Source organism: Olea europaea, chromosome 12, assembly GCF_002742605.1.
Source record: "Olea europaea var. sylvestris chromosome 12, O_europaea_v1, whole genome shotgun sequence".
Taxonomy (NCBI): domain Eukaryota; kingdom Viridiplantae; phylum Streptophyta; class Magnoliopsida; order Lamiales; family Oleaceae; genus Olea; species Olea europaea.
Window position 1 is genome coordinate 27,161,731 of NC_036248.1, and position 17,117 is coordinate 27,178,847.

General features: G+C 35.1%; 1 protein-coding gene across 1 annotated transcript; it reads right to left on the reverse strand.

Annotated features, from left to right (window-relative positions):
- Positions 1-1,741: 1,741 nt before the first annotated feature.
- LOC111406235 (ranBP2-type zinc finger protein At1g67325-like) lies at positions 1,742-14,292 on the reverse strand. The gene is made up of 10 exons (XM_023035531.1): positions 14,092-14,292; positions 9,341-9,386; positions 4,370-4,485; positions 3,646-3,898; positions 3,291-3,358; positions 2,942-2,993; positions 2,725-2,834; positions 2,465-2,489; positions 2,244-2,392; positions 1,742-2,119 (listed from the first exon to the last, which is right to left on the reverse strand). Exons 1-10 carry the CDS (start codon positions 14,098-14,100, stop codon positions 2,117-2,119), a joined length of 831 nt encoding a protein of 276 aa, XP_022891299.1. The 5' UTR covers positions 14,101-14,292; the 3' UTR covers positions 1,742-2,116.
- Between the last annotated feature and the right edge of the window lie 2,825 nt (positions 14,293-17,117).

Below are 17,117 nucleotides of genomic sequence, written 5' to 3' on the forward strand. Positions count from 1 at the left end.
TATTTGCACTTGAAATCATGGCAGTCCTTTTACCCAAGGGCTTTAAGCAGCCTATGATAGAAGCTTACGACAGGGTCACAGATCCACTTGATCACCTCTTGACTTTCATTGATTTAATAAGGCTCTATGCAGCACCCGATACAATGATGTGTCAGTCCTTCCCCCGACCTTTAGGAGGGAAGCTAGAGATTGGATAGCAACATTAACCTCCCGATTTATCCGAACGTTTGATGAGCTCATCAGGAGCTTTGTGGCCTACTTCCTCAGTAGTAAGAGGAAGAGGAAGACAGCTATTGGATTGATGAAGGTTGTCCAACAGAAAGGCAAGTCTTTGCAAGAATACTTGGCCAGGTTCAGCTGAGCGACCCTTTGAATAGAGGACCTTCAAATGTCAGCAATGGTGATCGCACCGATGAACGAAACGCGGAATCGAGCCTTTAAGATGTCACTTTCCAAGGATCCCCCGGAGTTAATGCATGACCTGTTGAAGAAGGGAGATATATATGTTGATGCTGAGGAAGCGAAGGTCACAAAAACCCTTAGAGAAGAATGGGATATAGAGAGTCACAAGCGGAAGGCAGGAGATGAATAAGTCGAGGAATGAGTGCGTAAGCAAGAGGGCCACCCAGGATCGACCAGTTAGGCAAAGGCGGGAGGAAACTAGGACGTTAACCCCTTTAAATACCCTGCGCGCGAAGCTATTGATGAAAATACGAACATGAAAGAGCTCGTATGGAGAAACCAAGGCAAATACTATCACTTTTACAAAGATCATGAGCATGACACTGAGGAGTGCTTGCATGTTGATTTATTCCGGCTGAATCATTTTGGACGGTAATTGAAGATGACATTGTGTACTTTTCAACGGTATCCAAATTTGGCAGTCTTGGTGGTCGGAAGTTGCTGAAAAATTGCCACAAATCTCGCTCAATAATTTGAAAAATCTAAGTGACCATTTCTGCAAGTTTATAAACTTTAGTGACCGTTTCTGAAAGCGCTCTAAACTTCAGTGACCGTTTATGCAAGTTTTAAACTTTAGTAATCATTTTGTAATTTTCAGGTAAGTTCAGTGATCGTTTGTAAAATCAACCCATTAATTTAGCATGATAAACTTGAAATTAGTTTAAAATGATCAATTTTAAGCAAAACGAAATTTAGCGATCTAGAAAAGTTTTGTGACCACTGTTCAGGGCGATGAAAAGCAATCTAGTTGGACGGCTCTAGTGCTCTTAAAAATGCATAATTTTCTCGAGTAAGAATCCATTTGACATAACTGACATGAGAAAAAAATTTCAGTCGATTTTTTGAAGTGAATTGTTAATATATGTCATTGACCGAACATTAAATTGATTATTCGAAAACATAACAAAGGGAGAACTTTTTATCCGCGTACATACAGCTACTCACTATTAAATTTGACTAAAGTTTAAACATTAAATTATTATATAATATCTTATTATTGTCTTCTTTAAATAACGTTTATTTCATATCCTATAAAATCTATCAAAAACAATATTTTAATTAAATTATCGAGGAACGATTTTTTTTTTTTTTAATTTTTTTTGTTCAAATTATAAACATCATTGTCCGATTATAAAAAATATCCTTTAAAAGATTTTCAAATAACATCATTTTCAGAACATGAGATCACGAAAATCCTCCTCGACCCACAGTCCCGGAGATGATTCCAAACTACTCACTCTCAAGGTTAAACTTTGCCGGAGAACTCAAAAAAACTCGATGTCAAAACTTCAACACCCTTAAGCTGTGTCATCATGATAGGTCACACTTCGTAAACGCTAATATGAAGAGGTAGCACGCAAATTCAACACCACAATTTCTAATAATATTAGTATCAAATAGACCTAAAGTGCAGGTCTGCACATAATCCTCTATGAATATAGAGAATCTAGAACACAAACTCAAGGGCAGAGCGATAATTTCCAGCTGAATCAAAGACCAGAACTCTAATGCATTTTAAACTTGACACAGAAGGTAAGAAGGGAGAGTAACTAGACAAACCGCTGCAACAGGAAGATATCATGACTGACTTTCAGACACCCACACTGAGCAATGCTGGATGAAAATTCTGGACCTTCTCAAACATGCTTAGTACTCACTGGAACAGCAGACGAGAAAAATCAATAAATCAGAAGTAATCCAATATAATTGAGCAAAATAATAGTTTTATTATAACTTCGAATCACAGAAAATAGTAATGTACACACACCAAAACAACAGACCTGATCATTTTCTGATGCTCCTGGGGAAGAATTTAAAAGGTCAGAAGGTTTATCAGCTCCACAATTCTGTCGGTTACATTGAGTCCTGAAAGGGTAGTTTATATTGTTGCATTTCTCACACTTCCAGCTCCCCTCTGGCATGTCTTGTTCTAAATTACGACAGTAATAAGTACAGAGTATGTGCATATCAAAGAAAGTTACAGTTATTATTTAGGACTCACTTGCAATCTTTCCAGATCTTCCACTCTGCATTACAGGCAAAACAATTGATGGTAAATAGAAATATATACATCTGTTGTAACCAAGAGCTATAAAGAAAGTAGGCCCGCAAAAATCCAAATAATACATTAAACGTTCAGCATCATGAGTAAAGAAGACATGCGAGCAGCACTGATGCAAAATCATATTGAAGTTTCAACAGTTTTAGGGTCACAGTTTATAATAGTGCTGGTGCATAACACCAGAGATTAGTATCTCAAACCTGTGATTCAGGCTTAGGTGTATTGCATTTCCTCATGTTACAAACTGTTCTGAACGAGTAGTTGACGTTACCACATTTGGGACACTTCCAATCATCATCACGCATTCCACCTAGAAGTGCATGTATATATATGTGTATAAAAAAGTGTTTATTAATATAAATGCACAAATATCAGTTCATAAATCAGAATTTAGAATACAAACGAGATATTGCATACCTCCACCTTTCTTTTGAGGTTCATCCTCGGGGAAAAAACCAGGTCTTGGCCCCTGTAGAAAGTATAAATCGCTCAATAGCTAAAGAAACTATAGCATATAGAAGAACAAATTCATTTCTCAAGAAATTAAAGACACGAGATGAGCAATAATGACAGATTTTACGAAGAAATAAATTTTAAAAGCTTATCATTTACCATTATTATGCTTTACCATTATTATGCCGTGACACACCTTTGTTATTCATAGAATTTTAGCAATGCATAAGGTATCAAACAAACAAGATTTCATCATAAAAAACCCTTTATAATTTGTTTCTAAAGGAAGGAAAAAGAACCTTATATTGCTTACCATGGCGGGGCCCATAGGCAAAGCCAAGCCATACCTGTCCATCATTGCTGGCACACCATACATTCCACCTATGAGAAATACCACATAACATTATGAATAAAAATAAAATGAAGTTTGACAAGGACTGGATATATATCTATCATTTTAAACATGACAGATACTGGAAAAGAAAATATTACCATTTCCGTTTAACAAATAAGAGTACTCAATATAAAACATGTAGTGGGTATAAACACGTCAATGAAACCACTGTGCATAAACAATGTCAATGAAAAACATTTCTCTAGAGCTGTTTTTATAACTTATCTCAGCAGAGTGAAATAGGATTTAATGACATATAAGCGAACGACCATACCGTTTGCCATCATGGGCCCACTAGAGTAAGGAGCTGGACCAGATAAATGCAAGGGTCGATATGGGCTGCCTCCAGCAAAACGGCTTCCATAGTTATAATGATATGCAGAGCCCCCAGTGAATGGGATCCCGTTGAATAGAGACGAACCATAAGGTGACATACCCATATACATTGAGGATAGTGCACCAGAGCCTACATAGGGAGCTGAGGACAAAAAACTTTGAGGTGCTTGCACAGTCTTGGCAGCAGATTTCTGAAAGAGAGAAGTGATTTGTTGAAAAGCTGATAAAAAATAAATTCATAATCTAGAACTTGAAGAAAGAAATTAATCGGAAAAGGGAAAGCTAATAACTAAGTGGTTATTCATTTTATATGTCATAGTAACATAGCAGAATTTCATTTCTGATGAGAAGACCATATAAACATTGCATGGTAATAAGCTATTAATAATACACAAGCCCTATTTAGAGAATATGGTTGAGATTTTTAAATGACCAGAAATGCGTCCCCAACATGTCGAAGCTAGCAGTTTCTTTTGGAGAAGGAAGAGGGAGGTAGAGATGACATCAATAACTCAAAAACAAGAAACAGTTACCATATAGATAGCATTTTTAATGCATACATACAGTACTTAATCTGCTACAATGGTACCACAAAATATTGGCTTGAAATAGGCAAATTCTAAGCTCTAACTAATTCCAATTTTATAAAATGAAATTCATACAGAATTGTGATCAGCAGGCCTAGGCTGAGTACAGTTGCGCATATTGCAGGTTGTCCTAAATGAGAAATTGACATTGCCACAGCTAGGACAGGTCCAATCATCTTCCCTACGGCCACCTACAAACACAAGCTCAGTTAACAACAAGAAAGGGCTAATAATAGAACATACAGAATGACAAAACAAAAAATAAAAAATTATTCAAGTTGGAGTTGTCCCATAATATCATCCTATTTAAGAAATCAGCATTCTATATGTGTTGTTACAATTAGAGATTGAAATATCTAGTCCAGGGTTTACAGAGAGGAACACAATACGAAACCAAGGAGAGAGGAATAAACCTTTGTTTGGCCCTCATTTTCAAAAACTCATTTTTACCGAAGTTCATTTTCAACCACATATTCTCCTAATAAAACAATTTTGCATGCCGACCCATAGCTTTTCTCCTAAGCTCCTTGAATTTTCCCTCCTACAAAAGCTATGACAGTGCATCCTCCACCAGATTGTTGTGAATTTCACAATGTTTTACATCATCAACAAAGTTGATACTACTTTCTATTTTCTTTAGGTTGCAGTCATTTAACAAGCACAATCGCCATAAGAATGATCAATGCCAAATTTCAATTCTGGAGTAGACAATATTCGCTTGATAAAGCATCTAACATCTTAGAGAACTCGCTCGTCTTGCACCGGATTTCATTTGACAATCAAGGATAAGTTTCACAATTTTTTCCCAATAATTCGATGTGTTGCTGAAGCGATTGATCCATGCCAAGCTCTGATACAAATTATTAAAAACAGGGATTGTTTGAATCGAAAATAAACAAAATAAAAAAAGAAAGGAGGAAGTAGAGGAACCAGTTAACCTACCAACACAAAAAATACGTTTGTAGAAAATGATCCATTGATGTAATATATATTTCTTCTTTGAAGTCTAAATACAAGTTTATTTCACATTATCTCCTACAACAAAGGAACGTAACTGACTTCATATCCCACTATCACGTATAATAACTATAATAAACTACAATATCTTTGACTATCTTAAAATCTAAATAAAACATAATACAAAATTAAAAATACAAACATAACAACGAACTTATGTTTTGTTTTAACCAACATATCTTTAATATGCTTGTTTACGTGAGGTACAAACTATTCTTGTCTCTCCTTGTCTCAAAACCAAGAGAATATTTCAAAGGTTCAAGGACTTTTTAACAAATTTCTAATTTAACATATCAACCACATGTTAAGTCTGTTTTGAATTGCAACGGGTCAATGGAATCAGCTACTTCTTTTCCAGTCTATTTTGGTTTTCGGTGAATGGAGGAGAAATGTTTGGTGTTGAAGCATTGGATTGCATGGATAATGTAGCTCATGCTTGTATTACTGATTTAGGACTATTACTGTGGCTTGCCATGGCAAAAAGATACTACTACAAGTTTGCAAAGGCAGGGGTGACTCATTGGATGAGTTTCTATTATCATTAAGAGCAACAATTTTAGATGCTTCAACACATTCCCTCACACTTCCTGTACCATTAGCTGAGCCCAAATTAGATAGACAGACAGACTGAGAACTAGAGTTTATATAAAAATCAGCAATGGGGATCAATTTTAAGCTCATGTAAAGGAGAATAAAAAATCAAGCGAAGGGAAAAGAATAATGATCAAGTGTTACACTTTTGGCAACTTAAATTCTCTGTGATGGGTGACTTCTGAAAGCCAAATTTGTGCTCGTTGTAAGGCACGAGGAATGGAAAATATAACACCCAAAAGTTCTTTAGGAGACTGTCATGAGGTTCTATTTTAAAGACACCCAAAAGGTGTTTAGTTTTTAAAGGACAGGAGTTGGGAGCATATTTACTAGGAAGACTTCTCATCACCCCAATATGTTTGTAATATTCAACCTTCCTATTAAATTCTCTCTCAATAAGAATTTGAATTTGGCAAAGATGGAATGCAACCCAGATTTAAGCCTCAAAGGAGAAGTCCATTTAAATTGAGTGCATTCATAGACAAAGTGAACATAGAATTTATATGCCTCAGGGGCTGAATTACATCATGAAATATTTTGCTCATTCAAAAGTGAAAAGTAGATTAAGTTTGTTTACTCTGTTGGCATGGATTATAGAAATCCACATTATTCATCATAATGTCCGAATATAGTAATGATCCAAACACATGTTTAAGTGCAGATGAATTGGGATGTCATAGTCGATGCCAAATATTGACATCAGCCTTATCACGATAGTTACAGAAGTATGTAGAAACAAGAATTCATATGTTTTTGGAAAGTGAGATAACAAGGATGGTTTAGAGAATGTGCATCTGACACAGCAATATGACACAGTACATTCTTAAGTTTGTCTTGAAGAAAATCATTGTTCGATGTTTCATCCTTAGAAACAGAACAATTAGCAAAAAAGTCCATCCATTAGATTAAGGAAAATCAGGACAGGGCTCCCCAATCATTTAAATTTGTGAATTTGGGTTCCCTCGTGACAAATACTGTCAACATGGACATGAAAATCGTACTCGACTTCGTCAAACCACTTAATGTGATGGGACCTAAACCTCACTTTTGAAGGTTAGGGACCCAAATGCCACCTGAGATGTTGGGAATCGAGTCCTAATTTTCCAATTAGATTATAGTCAAGCAAAAAATTGGATAAGCTGATAACGATTTTGGCAATGCTTGGGAAACAATGAAGGTTACGTAAGACAAATGGGATGATTTTAACATGATATGAGAAAACTGATGAACTAATACGAGAAATAACGAGAGAATTACCATCCCCAACACTGAGTGTACCTTTACCTTGATACTCAGAGTTCACATGCATGTCTAATAAATCTGCATTAATGTGGTCAGAAGCTCCACTATCATCGTTCTGTGCATCATCCTTTGATGTGCTTGAAGTGGCCACAAATGCATGTAAGTGCTGATTTTGAGCACAAGAGTGCCAAGATTCTTCACAAAAATAGGAGAGATCATACCTCCATGAGCACTCAGGGACCGAGTGTCCTTTTTTTCCCACAAAACTGGCATGCAACATTCTCACAATTCGCTTTTCCTAAGTCTTTTTCAAACCTTCCTTGTGATCCCTTAGTTGTCATTTGCAGATTGAAACCCACATGAGTTGCACCATTATTTTAATTTCTAGTCTGATGAAAACCATTTCCACGATTACTGTGCTTACTCGTAGCAAATTGAGGTGAAGAGCCAGAAAAATCAATCATGGATACGGTGGAAAGCTGAGCCAACCTCGTCTCATGAGCTTGAAGCAGAAATTTAGCTTCCCATAGACGAACTTTTTCACCCCGGGAGGTAAGGTTAAATGCTACGACTTCAAACTCCACGTCCAAACCTCTCAAAATGAATGACAAAAGGTCCTCATCAATGATTAGGTGACCTACGTCAGAAAATGTGTCTGCTATTTCTCTCATACGTAAAAAATAGTCCTCAATCGACAAAGTTCCCTTCTTTGTGTTCTGAAGACGACTACAAACGTGAAGAATTTGTGCGTCTGATTGTGAGAGAAACAATTGCTCTAAAGTCTACCACACCTGAGCAGATGAAGTGCATTGCACTACATGACCAAACATAGCCTCTTAAATAGAATCAAGGATCCAACTCATAATCACTTGATCCGTTCTAAACCACGCTAAATCTTCACCATCAACCTCTATTGCGACTCCTATGCCAAGAGTTCCAAATTCGACGTAGTGAGGACATTTAAGCAATCTCCATATATGAAGCCTTGGAGATCGTGAGCTCGAAGCATAGACAGAACTTGCAATCGCCAGAAATTGTAATTCGATTGAGTTAATTTCATCTGAATTGGGATAAGTGTTGGCGGAGAAGAGTTTTGAGTAATTTGATTGACAGTTGGCACTGAGGCATAAATTGGAATAGTGTATGAAATTTCTGGAGAAATTCCATCATTGGAGATTGGAGTATTTCTTTTGAAAGAAGCCATGGATTCAGATCGTATAGCTCTGGTACAAATAAAAGATTGAAAAATCTAGTCTGGAGTTTGCGAAGAGGAACATAAAAGGAAATCGAGGAGAGAGGAAGAAATATCTTAGAAAGCTTTTATTGAAGTATTGTATAATGAATTAATTACAAATGATAAATGAAATTGTCTATCTATACAAAAATGCAATACAGCAGGATGTCTTGACATACCTCTTAGAGCTCTGTTTGGCTATTTTAAATCCATACCACAATATAAATTCGTGGACATCCATCTTATTACTAAATAGAACCAAAAAAATAACATACATTTACTTTGGACAGTTCCGTGAACATAAAATTGCTCATCCTTAAAATGCTTGGCCACAAAAAGTACCCCTAAATGATAAGACTAGAAAGAATAAACATGGAATCGAGGCCATAGGCAAATAGGAGAAAAAACAGCAACATAGGAAATTGCAAAAGAATCACGCTGAGTTATATTATTCCAATCCAAATTGGATCACGTGTTTGTCCTTGACAAAACTATTTACCTCAAAATTGAATTTATTTTTCGTACCTACTTTTCCAATTTAATCGCAAGAGACATGAGACATGGCATTTTAATTCTAAATTGTAAAAAGTAGGAAGTGGAATTGTTTGACAAGAGTAGTTCGGTAAGATGATTAACGAAAATGTAAACAGCATTCTGGGATATTTCAATAACGGAAATAATATCGACAATGGCCAAGGTACACTAGTCAGGCATTATAGAACTCTCTTCACTAAATGCTTACAAAAACAAAACTTATATGCATCATTCATGTTGATCCATTTCCCGTGCATGGTGATGAGTTGTTTTATGTGCATAATACTCATAAATGATAAATTCGCATGTGATATACACACTTTTGTCATTTAAAATTCAAATTTTTTCAGTGTTTACATATACATCATACACAAAACTGTCCACACAACACAAAAAAATTATATAAACAAAGGAAACTAGAAGCATACCATCAGTTCGGGCACGTTTAGTAGAAGAAGAATTTCTGGTATCAATCTGTAAGAGATAAAACGACAATTATACTGATATATCAAACTTATCCATGAAAAATCAAATGAATTACATAAAATCGAAAGCCCTATGACAAGCTGGACCACAAGACACATGAAGATGAAGTCTAGAAGGATCTATCGTTCTACAGTTTTCATTTTATCAGAGTTGGTTTTGTGTATATTCATTTTGCTAGCCGCCTGTATAGTTTCTGTTACGCCAATATTCTTCTCCATTCTTTATATATAGTAATCATATTGTACAAAAGAAAAAAACCAGAAAATCAATACAAACAGAGAATTCTCCCCAAAGTTCTTGAGTTCTAACTGCTTGATATTTTTCCTTTTATCCTTTTTCTTATATGGTATCAGTGCTACTATGTCGCAATCTGACTCTACCAATCCAAATCCAATTGAATCTTCAAACACAAATACAAATCAACACCCAAATCCAACCCCAATTGATCCCTCACAGACAAACAGTCCATACCGTATTGGAGTTAATGATATATCTGGATCCATACTTATTACTCATGTATTGGATTCCAAATAACTATCATTCTTGGGCACGTTTGATGCAAAGGGCACCCAGGATTAAGTGTGTATTTCTCAAAGTTGAAAACCCTTTTGGATGATTTACCAAAATATGAATCGGTACCTAACTGTTTTTGTGCAGGTTTGAAAGTTGTGGTGAACAACCAGCAGGGAGATTACGTTATGAAATTCCTAATGGGTCTCAAAGCCATATATAAGGGACTAAAAGCTCAAATCCTCCTCATCAAGCATTTCCCAAGCTTGAACGAAGTATATTCCATCATCCAGCAAGAAGAGAAAAGGAGGCAAATCTCACTGATAGCTCACTTGGTGAAACTATGGCACTTCTTGCTAAGGGTAACTTTGATGTGAGGAAACAGAACCAATCATCTCAGAAGAAGGATAGGTACTACTGTACCTTTTGAAAAATAGCTGGGCATTCCCTTGAGTGATGCTTCAAGGCTAATCCGAACAAACTAGCATGTTCTTACTGCCAAATTCCTGGCCATATAGCTGGAAATTGTTTCAAGCTACATGGTTATCCATCAAGCCACAAATCAGATAGGAGAAACAAGCCATCAGCATCCTCTGCTAACTAGACTACTGAGCTTATGCCTCCTGCCCATGGGCAGGTAAGTGACAAAGCTAAAATGCCTTTAACTCAGGAGCAATATGCTCAGCTCATGGCACTGTGAACTGTTGTCTTATTTTTCTCTCTGATTGTTGTTTTATACAGATTATTTTCACTTGGAAAACGACTGGAATGGATGAAGTAAAGCAAAGACTCTATCACCTGATGGAAAAGGGAGTATCTCATCTTGCCTTAACCGAGAATTAGTCAATCTGACCTAGAGAGCACCCATATTTGCTTCTACTATTTTCAATAATTTTGAAGACTTTGACCTTTGGCATTATAGGTTAGGACACTCTACCTAATCCAAATTTAGTTTATCAGAAAACGCTAGAAAATCCACCAAACAGCCTTGACCTGTTTGTCCTTTAGCCAAACTACAGAAATTACCATTTCTTATAAGCCAACATAAATCAGAAAAATGTTTTGATCTCATATATTGTGACCTTTGGGGAACATGTAATGAGATTAGTTACAATGGTTTTCGTTATTTCCTAACTATTGCGGATGATTTTAGCATATGCGCTTAGGTATATATGATGAAACTGAAATCTGATGCTAGCGTTACTTTGCAAAGTTTCTGCTCTATAATAGAAACCTAATTTGAATGCAAAATTAAAACTATTCAATCGGATATTGGAGATGAATTTCAGACGAAACAATTTTACTTACAGAAGGGAATCATTCACCATAAAACTTATGTGGAGGTCCCTCAACAAAATGCCATAGTTGAAAGAAAACATTAACACATTTTAATAGCTTTAAGATTTCAAAATAACATCCCATTCAAATATTGGGGTGATTGTGTTCTTACGGATATTTATCTTATAAAGAGAACTCCAACACCTCTTTTAGACCACAAAACTCCCCGAAATTCTTTTTCACTACAAACCAAATTATACTCATCTTGAAGTTTTTGGGTGCCTAGCAATTGCTACTACCCTAGAAGATGGAAGACATAAGTTTGACCCTAGAGCTAGAAAATGCATATTCCTTGGATACCCGTTTGGAATCAAAGGTTACAAATTAATACATTTGGAAACAAAAAGGTTGTCGTCTCTAAGAATGTTATTTTCCACGAGAATGTTTTCCTTACGAGCAAAATACTACCATTAGTGCTGATAGTATTCCAAATCCAACTTCAAATACAAATTTCATTTCTGAAATTCCTACTATCTTAGTTAACAAAATAAACAACCTAGGATCTTCTCTTATCAACACTTCAGATACTTTTAACTAAAATACAGCAAGAGACCATTCAACAGAATCTCTAATATCTCCACCCCAACAATTTGAAATTTCTTCATTAGAACAAAACCATGAGCCATCTGAACCTCCAAATACATCTAGACTCAATATTCAGCCATCATAAAACCAAATTTTACTTTGAAGGTCAAACAAAATCAAGAAGACGCCTGCACATCTTCAGCACTTTGTCTGCCAATAGGCAGCTTTGCTTCCCCATTCATAGGACTTGGACAAGCAAAGGGTCACCTTCCCTTCAGGTAATCCCTATCCTCTTAAGGCCACTTTGTCATATCATAAACTCTCCACTCCCCACAAAGCTTTTGTTATTTCTATCAGCACATACAGAGAACCTAAAACTTTCCAAGAAGCATTAGAATCTCCTGAGTGGTGTAGTCCATGAAAGCTGAAATAGATGCTCTTGACTTAAAATGATACTTGGCTTGTTATTTATATGCCTCTTGGTAAGGAAGCCATAGGATGTAAATGGGTCTATAAGGTTAAATTTAATACCGATGGGACAATAGAGAGATATAAAACCAGGTGGTGGCTAAGGGATACACACAACAAGAGCTCAATTATCATGAAACCTTCTCTCCCGTTGCAAAATTAGTTACCGTGAGGATATTGTTGGCTGTGGCAGCAATCAAAGGGTGGCACCTATACCAGTTTGATGTAAACAATGCATTTTTACGTTGAGATTTGGAGGAAGAAGTTTATATATATGCAGTTGCCTCCTGGTTATCCTAATGCTAATGGGACAAAAGTGTGCAAATTAAAGAAAAGCTTGAATGGCCTTAAAAAAGCTTCTAGACAGTGGTATTCTAAGCTGTCTAAATTCATTATAGAGCAAGGGTTTTCACAACTTAAGGTTGATTAAAACTTATTTACAAGAACTACAGAGTATTCTTTTACTGCCATCCTAGTATATGTCGACGACATTATAGTAGCTAGCATTTGCATCGATTCTGTTAATATTCTCAAGGCCTCCCACCACGTGAAATTCAAAATCAAAGATTTGGGACAGCCGAAGTACTTCCTTGGGATTGAAGTGTCAATATCAGACTGAGGCGTCCACATATGTCAAAGAAAGTATGCCCTCGACATTTTGACACATTCGGGTCAAATTAGGGCAACACCAACTCAAATTCCACTTGATTAGAACTCAAGCTTTCTAAAGAGCAAGGAGAACTTCATCCTAATCCATCACTCTATAGAAGGCTAGTTAGAAGATTACTATACTTGAATATAAAAAGACCTGATCTGTCCTATTCTGTACAATTATTGAGCCAATTCATGGACAACCCTAGATTACCACACCTTAATGCAGCCTCCAAAGTTTTAAGGTATATAAAAAGGCCCTGGGGCAGGGTTTGCTTTATTTTGCTCAATCAAACCTGCAGCTTACAGCTTATTGTGATTTGGATTGGGGAGCATGCTAGGACAAAAGAAGGTTGGTTAGTAGTTATTGTGTGTTTATTGGATCTTTTCTGGTGTCCTGAAAGTTAAAGAAACAAGGGGTCGTGTCCAGATCATCTGCATAGGCAGAATCCGGGCAATGACTAATCTGTGTTGTAAATTAACTTGGATGAGATATCTACTTCATGATTTGCAGATTACACATCCTCAAGCAACCACTATGTTTTGTGATAACAAGGCCGCACTTCATAATGCATCAAATCCTAATTTTCATGAGAGATCCAAGCACATTGAGCTTATTGTCATCTCATCCGTGACAAGATTCAATATGGAAGCATAACCACTGCTTATGTTAGTAGTGGATTACGAGTCGCAGACCTCTTAACTAAGGCTTTAAGTTCTCCAATTTTCTACACTCACTTGCTCAAGGTTGGAGTAGAAGATATCTACTCTCCACCTTGAGGGGGGCTATTAGAAAATGGAAGTCAGCTGCAGCTTAGTCAGCAAGGCATAAATGTAGATGACAAGCTGGACCACAGGACACGTGAAGATGAAGTATAGAAGGATCTATTGTTATACAGTTTTCATTTTATCAGCGTTGGTTCTGTATATGTTCATTTTGCTAGCCACCTGTATAGTTTCTCTTAGGCCAATATTCTTCTCCATATTGATATTTTTCCTCTTATCCTTTTTCTATACCCTGTCTTGTCCACATAGATCCAAATCGTCACGCCAAAAACAATAAGTAAATAAAATCCTTATAAAACCCTAATATACAACCATTAGTAATTATGAAAAGTCGAGAACATTTTATCAAAAAAATTTAGGATATGAAAAATTTTGACGAATAATTAAGCAATTGAAAAGTGCAAGAGGAATTTACCTGAGACATTACGGTAAAATTTTCAAATTAGAGAGAAGTGGGAGAAAAATCAGGGAGTGACACCAACAGAGGGAAAGAGAAAATGCTGCGAATGAAGCCGGACTGGGCTAGTGTTTACGGCGCCGGAGGATATTGGAGTATGGCCCAGTTCCTACGCTGGGCGCAGGTGGACAAATCCTTGTTTTCCTTAGGAAAATTGGCGTAATTGGTCCCAACCCTTTACCCATCTTGATAGTTTGGTTTCAAACCTTTAAACCATTGCAATAATGAGCTAAAATATTTGCATTTTTGGCCCGAATAATGCTACTTTGCCAGAAAATATGTGATATAATAGTTGACATAATAAGGGGGGTGTCCTCAATCTAGAGTTTGATGGATTTTAAAACTCCATATAAATTGAAGTATCCTCAATTCAGATTTAAATATAATTCATTAAAATATAGGTGTCTCCAATCTAGATTTTTAAAAATACTTATAAATTTAGGTGTCCTCAACATAGATCTTAATAGGTAGTTTTGAAATTTAGATGTCCTCAATAACTAGTTGATTTTAAAAGATTTCATTAAGTACATAGATTTTGAAGGATTTTGAAGGATTTCAAGGTAAAAATATAAGTACAAAGAATCAATAACAATTTTAACCCAAACATAAAAATTTCACAACATTTCTCACCTCTCTCCATATTTGCTACCCCCTCTCTCTCTATCCCCCCTCCATTTTCAACAAGATTTTCTTTTTCTTTCTATCTCACATTTCTCTACTGTGAAAAAATCGTGTATGAGAACTTTTCAATTGATGATAATTTATGAAAGATTACTATTTTTTGTTGAATATTGGGTGTGATTTTTTATTGAACTTATTTTTTTTATCAAAGCTATATATTGTTTACTATTTTATAGATGTGCTGGAAGTTATCATGGTAATTTACGATTTTTAATATGCATATTGGAACAACTTCGTCTTTCAAGTTCTGTACCCTATTCCTTTTTCTTGGGAAGAGTTGTGTGTTTTCTATATATACCTGCGAATTCTAGCCAAGACATGTGAGGATGGTATCCCATAATTTTTTCTTTTGTGTCTGCATGGTCAATGAAAATTCCGGGGGTATGAAATTAATTGCTTTGTGGTCATGTATGTGTATATTTGTGTGTTTGTATCTCACAAGGTTGTGGCCTTTTGAACTAATTCATATTGATTGCGACTTTGATTATTACTCTCGCATTTTGTTGAATATTGGGCGTATTTTTTATTGAAACTCTGTTATAATATTCAACGTTTAACAAACAATTGAACAAGGATTCAATCATTTTCTGTGATTTATTAACGTGAATATGTGTAAGAATGAGTTGTTAAAGAAGAAGTAAAAATTTGTGGCTTATGTTAAGCATATTTATAAATTTTACCCAGAATCTATAAAATCCATGAAAATCTACAAAATAGAAATCCATTCAAATCTTATGAAATCTATTAAATTCTATCAAATTTCACACAATCCATAAGAATTTATAAATATTAAAAAATCTATTAAAATCTAAAATGGGGACACCCCCGTAAATGTTGACAAGATATGATTAGTTGAAAAAATTGATTGTATTTCAAACAATCCAATGATAGATAGGCACATGACATTATGTCAAGTATTATGTCAGTCATTATGTCTATATAGCATAATTGTTTTGGCCCAACTAGTCCTTTTGTATAAATTCTGTCCAAAATGACGTTTAGCCCCCATTTAAGCCCCATTATTCAAAAATTCATTTTTTCTAAATTCATTTTCAACCACATATTCTCCTAATAAAATAATCTATACATAAATCCAAAATTTTTTCTTCACTTTTTAACCACACATTCTCCAATAAATCACTATTACACAATTCATTCCTTTGAAAAATAAGGCTCAAACAAGGGCTTAGTTTTGAGCGCGAACTACACTTTTTTAAAAGATAAATTGTATATGTAGCCCTAACTTTGACAAAACTTACAATTGCTTTCCTAACTAATTTTTCATTTTATTTAAATTCGTCCTATAAATAATAATTTATTGATAATATTTTACTAGCTCCTGAAGAGCTTAATTAAAAATTATATTTTTAATCGTGAAGAGTAAATTCTTATACAATTTATTATTTTACATAATAATATGTTATTGTTTCTGAAGAGCTTGATACTATGATTTCAATGTTTCAGAAAAATATCGATATATTACTTTTGAAAAAGCGATAGTAAATGTAATGTGCTCTCGAAGTAACATATGCTTCGAAGAATATACATTTTGAATTCGTGTTTATCCCCGAATGAAAATATATATATTTATACGAAAAGAAAATGAGAAAAATGAAATCGAAATTTGTAATGCATGACTCTCAATATAGTGAATTTCACAAAGATCATGGTTGATAAAATTACGAGTACATATCTTGTTATTTTGACAATGCATGAAATTTGAAATACGTGATAGTCAACTCATCTGGCATGACTATTAATGTTATCCTTGAAGGACTTAATATCCCTGAAGTATAATTCAAGTGATATTATTGTGAGGAAAAGTAAATACGTGATGCAATGTTTTTCCCTTGACCAAGGTTTTGTCCCATTTTATTTTCTTAACAAGATTTTTATTGAGATAACTTTTACAGCATATTCAAAAGAAGACTGTACGATTTTTCCTTTATTAGAATTTTTCACACAAAATTTTTTCTAATAAGATTTTAACAAGGTATATTATTTCGATAATGAATGCCTCAAAGACATTTACCATCAAAATCATATTTTGATATGTATTAGATTCCCGAAGAGATTAGGAAAAGTTATTTTTCGAACCATCATGTTATTGCAGTCTTCAAATTTTGTCCCTTCTGGATTTTTTTGGAGATATTGACGTACAAGACCTCAATATTGAAGACATTGACATACAAGACATGGACAATTGATACAAGAATTGAAATCAGGGAGAGTAGTTGAACTCTTTTTTCTTCGATCAAGTTTTATGTCCCACTAGATTTATTTTACAAGGTTTTAATGAGACA

What these genes read in the sequence shown, in the direction of transcription:
- LOC111406235 (XM_023035531.1), bottom strand. An exon ending in GGCCTGCTGATCACAATTCT is followed by an intron (nt 3,899 to 4,369) that starts GTATGAATTTCA and finishes TCTCTCTTTCAG; the next exon opens with AAATCTGCTGCCAAGACTGT. An exon ending in AAGATCTGGAAAGATTGCAA is followed by an intron (nt 2,393 to 2,464) that starts GTGAGTCCTAAA and finishes GTCGTAATTTAG; the next exon opens with AACAAGACATGCCAGAGGGG.